This window comes from Scardinius erythrophthalmus (genome assembly GCF_964197995.2).
Source record: "Scardinius erythrophthalmus genome assembly, contig: HAP1_SCAFFOLD_507, whole genome shotgun sequence".
In the NCBI taxonomy this organism is placed as follows: Eukaryota; Metazoa; Chordata; class Actinopteri; order Cypriniformes; family Leuciscidae; genus Scardinius; species Scardinius erythrophthalmus.
The window spans coordinates 16,063-22,285 of NW_028296109.1; the positions used below are offsets into that span (position 1 = coordinate 16,063).

Consider the following 6,223-nt stretch of genomic DNA (forward strand, 5'->3'; position numbering starts at 1 on the left):
CATTCCCAGCCGCTATTAATTACCAACATTTCCTCAGTCCTCATGAGCCTCCAAACCTTGCCCAGGCCTACAGAAATATGCAAATGAAAAATAATCAAATGAATTTCCAAAGAAACTGCTAAATGTTTTACAAATATTATGCATCCTATAGTCACATGTCATCTGAATATAATGTGTTAAACATCTGAATATTAATATTCTGTCTTTTGTTGAATGTAACCTAGTCTCTCTATTGTTATGTGTATAAGCAAACAAAGAATCAAATATTTAATATTGATTAATATTATAGTAATGTTTTCTAGCCAGAAGATCAAACCAGTTTAAAGGCTCATTGAAAAGAAAATCCTATTTTTTGAACAGCTTTTACTTTAATAAAACTGTAGCTTGGTAGCACTGTTTCGTCCTACAGGCAGCAGCGTGTAATTATATTTGCATGCGTGGAGTTTTCCATAAATATGCCAAAAGGGTGTGAAATATCGAGGAGGCGTTCAAAACTTTCTACTTAAATGTGGTGAAATATGGCCCGTCTGAAATGTGTTCCCATTACGGAGTAACGCCCGTGTGCTGGGCGTCATCCATCACCCACACAATAAAGGGGGAGTTTCTGGCCCTAATAACTCAGCGGCAGAACCGAGAGCTGACAGCCTCCACTGAACACAGCAACACACACTCACACACACACTCATCCATCAGAGCATGTGTTACACAGCCTTCATTAATAACAATCAACACCGGATTACTAAACTATTCATATTCACAGATAGAGAGACAGAGAGATAAACACAGGATTAGTAAACTATTTATGATAGATAGATAGATAGATAGATAGATAGATAGATAGATAGATAGATAGATAGATAGATAGATAGATAGATAGATAGATAGATAGATAGATAGATAGATAGATAGATAGATAGATAGATAGATAGATAGATAGATAGATAGATAGACAGACAGACAGACAGACAGACAGACAGACAGACAGACAGACAGACAGACAGACAGACAGACAGACAGACAGACAGACAGACAGACAGACAGACAGACAGACAGACAGACAGACAGATAGATAGATAGATAAAACGATAGATAGATAAAACGATAGATAGATAGATAGATAGATAGATAGATAGATAGATAGATAGATAGATAGATAGATAGATAGATAGATAGATAGATAGATAGATAGATAGATAGATAGATAGATAGATAGATAGATAGAACGATAGAACGATAGAACGATAGATAGATAGATAGATAGATAGATAGATAGATAGATAGATAGATAGATAGATAGATAGATAGATAGATAAAACGATAGATAGATAAAACGATAGATAGATAGATAGATAGATAGATAGATAGATAGATAGATAGATAGATAGATAGATAGATAGATAGATAGATAGATAGATAGATAGATAGATAGGTAGATAGGTAGATAGATAGATAGATAGATAGATAGATAGATAGATAGATAGAACGATAGAACGATAGAACGATAGAACGATAGATAGATAGATAGATAGATAGATAGATAGATAGATAGATAGATAGATAGATAGATAGATAGATAGAACGATAGAACGATAGAACGATAGAACGATAGATAGATAGATAGATAGATAGATAGATAGATAGATAGATAGATAGATAGATAGATAGATAGATAGATAGATAGATAGATAGATAGATAGATAGATAGATAGATAGATAGATAGATAGATAAAAATGATAGAACGATAGAATAGATAGATAGATAGATAGAACGATAGATAGATATATAGAACGATAGAACGATAGAACGATAGATAGATAGATAGATAGAACGATAGATAGATAGATAGAACGATAGATAGATAGATAGATAGATAGATAGATAGATAGATAGATAGATAGATAGATAGATAGATAGATAGATAGATAGATAGATAGATAGATAGATAGATAGATAGATAGATAGATAGATAGATAGATAGATAGATAGATAGATAGATAGATAGATAGATAGATAGATTAGATAATTACAACACTCGGCAATACCATATTTTTCGTTTTAATCACCAGATATGACATTTATGATTACTTCTCCAATTCATTTTCTACGCTTTGGGTTTATGGTTTTAGGAAATATTTGTTGGACGTGTCATCAGAGTATAATGTTTTTTATCGGGCCGGTTAAACTGGTTCAGAACTCTCTATATTACTCCAGTTTGTAGTTTACAGCTGCAGACATGTCTAATACCAGTCTGAGATGACCTGTGAAGAAGCCATCACTCATTTTAAGTACAATAAAACCACTCCAGATGTATGATCAAACCTGGTGTGCTTTTGTATTAACATTAAAAGAACAGAGCCTATAAATTATAATACTGGATTTGTTTTATTACAAGATAGGATTTATATATTGATGTGAGATTGTTTTCACCTCCTCAATATGGCCAAAACAAACGCCCACAACGGTGACGTCACACACCCATTGGACCTGTCAATCACCCCACGCAGCGCTGTGATTGGACGGCAGTGAAGGCTTTAATCTCGGGTGCGCGTGAACGCGAGGTATGTGTGAGCTGAGCTCAATGCGAGTGCGCGACGCGGAAGATAAGATGCTCTCCGAAGTCTCTCTGCACCCTTTCCCCAGCAATAACCTTTAAGGATTATATTGTGTGTGTGTTTTTTTTTTTAAAACATTTGGACACATTTGTTTGCCTTCTTGGGAAATACTTTTTTGTCAGATGCGTTTCCAGATTACGCAAAGAGAAGTGGGACATGATCACATTGCCAACGGAGTCTGCTGTGTTTAGTGTGGTGTATCCAGTGTGGGACGAGAGCCGAACCCGTGACCCCGTCCAGCACTCAGTGTCTCCCGCAGACCCGCAGCGCCAGGCGAGCCGTTTACCCGTGAAAGTGTTGAAAATGCTGAGCGCGCGCACGGGACACATCCTTCACCCGGACTATCTCCAGCCGCTCCCGTCCACTCCCGTCAGCCCTATCGAGGTAAAGACTGTTTCTTTTACAGTCTATGGGTAAAGCTGAGAGTTTGCGACACGAAACAACACATTTCTTCTTTTGTTTCCTCATTCCAGTCTTTATTTTCAACTCTTTATCTACCGTGTGAACGCGCAAATCCTGAACGCGCAGCCTTTTCGTGTTGGAAAACACTAATATTTACCAGAGGTTATAATTAACCCTTTATACTACGCAGTATTTTTTTACAGCCTATGGGTAAAGCTGACAGTTTGCGACACGAAACAACACCTTTCTTAATTTTTTTCACTCCAGTCTTTATTTTTAACTCTTAATCTACCGCGTGAATGCGCAAATACTGAACGCGCAGTCTTTTATTTTTATTTTTTGATAACGTTTACATGGCAAAAAAAACTTTTCTTAAAAGTATTAATTTATCTAATTACTTGTTTGTGCACTGATATATTTATACTCTTACGAACTCAAAATAAGCGAATAATTTTAATCTAATACTGACGATAAAAGCTTATAAGCGCAACATTAGAGAATTGTTTTTTATGCATAAATAATTAGGCCTCTATAAACCTCAGCATTTTTGAAATTGCATCACTGCAATTCTATGCGAGTTGCCATACGACAATTCTATACTAATTCTGTAAGGCAAAGTTGTTTGTATCAAAAATGCATAAATACTGCAAAGTGTTAAAAAAATACTTTGCACTATTTATGCATCTTTTCCAGTCAATTTTGAGTCTTGGATGAAAAATAAAACAAACCTCATTAATGGTTTCCTTAAAAACTGACCTTCTACTTCCAACAATGCACCTTTTCTCTTCCTTTTGTTATATAAAGGTAAGGAAAACAATATATGTTGCCATAAGGACACACATTTTATTGCGTGTAAAGAGGGATATAACAAACCCTCCACACTTGATTTAATGTCTCTGCAGCATTTTAGATTTAAGATTCAAGAGGCTGGAGTCGAGCTCAAAGGCTTTACAGCGCCTGACGTAAATCAGCACTGAACATTTACCTTTTTTAGCCTAGAAAATGTCATGAACTCGTTAATTAAATGCATGTTTATGTGGAAAGCATCAATATTTTCAGTAGTTCAATTCAGTGGTAATGTCAAATGTAAATATGGGTGTTCTTTTGAAACTATAATATACTTAAATCTGTCTGTTTTTATGGTTGGAAATAATAATAATATAGATAGATAGATAGATAGATAGATAGATAGATAGATAGATAGATAGATAGATAGATAGATAATTTGCACATTTTTGTGGAAAGCATCAATATTTAATTCAGTGGTAATGCCATATGTAAATATGAGAGTTCTTTTGAAACTATAATATACTTAAATCTCTCTGTTTCCACAGCTGGATGCCAAGAAGAGTCCGCTCGCCCTCCTCGCACAAACATGCTCCCAAATTGGGAAGTCGGATCCCCTTTCCTCGTCGAAACTCTCGGCCGTCGCCTCGGACAAGGACAGCAAATCCAGCCCGCTGAAGATCAGCGACATCGGAGCCGAGGACAAATCCAGTTTCAAGCCATACGCCAAATCATCCGAGAGGAAAGACGCGAGCGGAGACAAGACCAGTTTCCGTGTCCCGAGCGCCACCTGTCGACCCGTCACACCGCGAACGGGGAGTCCACACTCCTGCAGCTCCATCTCTCCGCAACCCGGAGATAAATCAGGGGATAAAACAGGGAAAAAGGAAAGCGATGCACGTAAAAGCTCCACTCCGGATACACCGGGAAGAACTGAGAGCAACAGCAGCGAGGCAAAGGATGTTTCCAAACCGGTCACGTCTGAAAGCGTTCCCACATCCTCGGCCTCGTCCGTCCTCGGATCGGGACTCGTGGCGCCGGTTTCTCCTTACAGAACCGGTCACACCGTATTCCCCATCTCCCCTGCAGGACTAGCGTATCCCGGAGCGTACGCCGGCTACGCTCAGCCCTTCCTATCCCACGGCGTGTCCCTGGACCCGAGCAAGCCCAGCGGAGGCAGTCAGATGATGAATCTCAGCGGGAAAACCGGGTCCAGTCCGCTCGCCGGAGCCTCCCCCCCATCCATCATGTGCCGGGACCCGTTCTGCCTGAGCTACCACTGCGCTAGCCATCTCTCATCCGGCGCCTCGCACGACAGCAAGCCCGGATACCCGCTCATGTATCCCATGCACCCGCTATCAACCGCTACGCACTCGTTCCCCGGACACCCGTTGTATCCGTACGGCTTTTTGATCCCGAATGAGTCCCAGCACATTTGCAACTGGGTGTCCGTAAACGGGCCGTGCGACAAGCGCTTCTCGAGCTCAGAGGAGCTCCTGAGCCACTTGCGGACTCACACTGCGTTCGCGGAGAAGCTCGTGTCGGGATATCCCAACTCTTTAACTCTTCCCACGTGTCACATGCCTGGAGCCCCGCTCGCGCTCAGGACGCCACACCACACGCTCGGGCTCGGCACGCGGTATCACCCGTACGCTAAAAGCCCGTTACAGACGAGCGCCGGGCCGGTGCCGGTTCCTGCGGCCACGGGCCCGTTTTACTCCCCGTACACACTGTACGGACAGAGACTGACCACTGCGCCTGGACTCGGATATCAGTGAGGGAATGACTTTTGTATGTTTTTGTTCACCTCAGGACTAGTGGACCATTATTTATTAAAGCTAGCTTTAAAGCGAATGAAATAAAAACATTTCAACAAGACTCACATGGCTTTATTTAAACTGTTACAGACATAACTCTCGGTAACACTTTATTTTACACGGTCCTTGTTACACGTTACATGTGCTTACCATAGTAATAACAGTAAATGACATGCAACTAAACCTCAACCAAACCCTAACCCTATAGTAAGTACATGTAGTTACTTAAAATTACTCAGTACTTACATGTATAATTACACTGTAACAATGACACCGTAAAATAAAGTGTAACCCGACTCTCTTATATATATATATATATATATATGAAAGATGAAACAACCCTCAACTGAAGCCGAGACACACTGTGTAATGTCTTATAGCCAAAATTTGCATGTTTATTTCTAAGTTTACTTGAAAACTTATATTTTAATGTTTGTGGGGGAGAAATGTTTTTACTGTGAAACTCAGGGAAAACGACAGCAATTAAAGAATAACTCCGTTCAGTCTGTGCACTAGTTTATTTGTCTTTACAGCACTAGTTTATTTAGACACGAAAAACAAGACTTTTAATGTTGCGCTTGGCACATGTGCTAACCTTTAGAAAT

At 39.7% G+C, this 6,223-nt stretch overlaps 1 protein-coding gene across 1 annotated transcript; it reads left to right on the plus strand.

Moving 5' to 3' along the window:
• The first annotated feature begins 2,561 nt into the window (after window positions 1-2,561).
• Window positions 2,562-5,679, plus strand: LOC308686607 (zinc finger protein 503-like). Its single transcript, XM_081395044.1, has 2 exons — window positions 2,562-2,997; window positions 4,350-5,679. Exons 1-2 carry the CDS (start codon window positions 2,770-2,772, stop codon window positions 5,577-5,579), a joined length of 1,458 nt encoding a protein of 485 aa, XP_081251170.1. The 5' UTR covers window positions 2,562-2,769; the 3' UTR covers window positions 5,580-5,679.
• The last annotated feature ends 544 nt before the right edge of the window (window positions 5,680-6,223 follow it).

Excerpts from the sequence above, each read along its gene's own strand:
- LOC308686607 (XM_081395044.1), top strand. The coding sequence starts at position 2,770 with ATGATCACATTGCCAACGGAGTCTGCTGTGTTTAGTGTGGTGTATCCA. Across the intron at positions 2,998-4,349 it reads CTCCCGTCAGCCCTATCGAG|CTGGATGCCAAGAAGAGTCC; the intron begins GTAAAGACTGTT and ends CTGTTTCCACAG.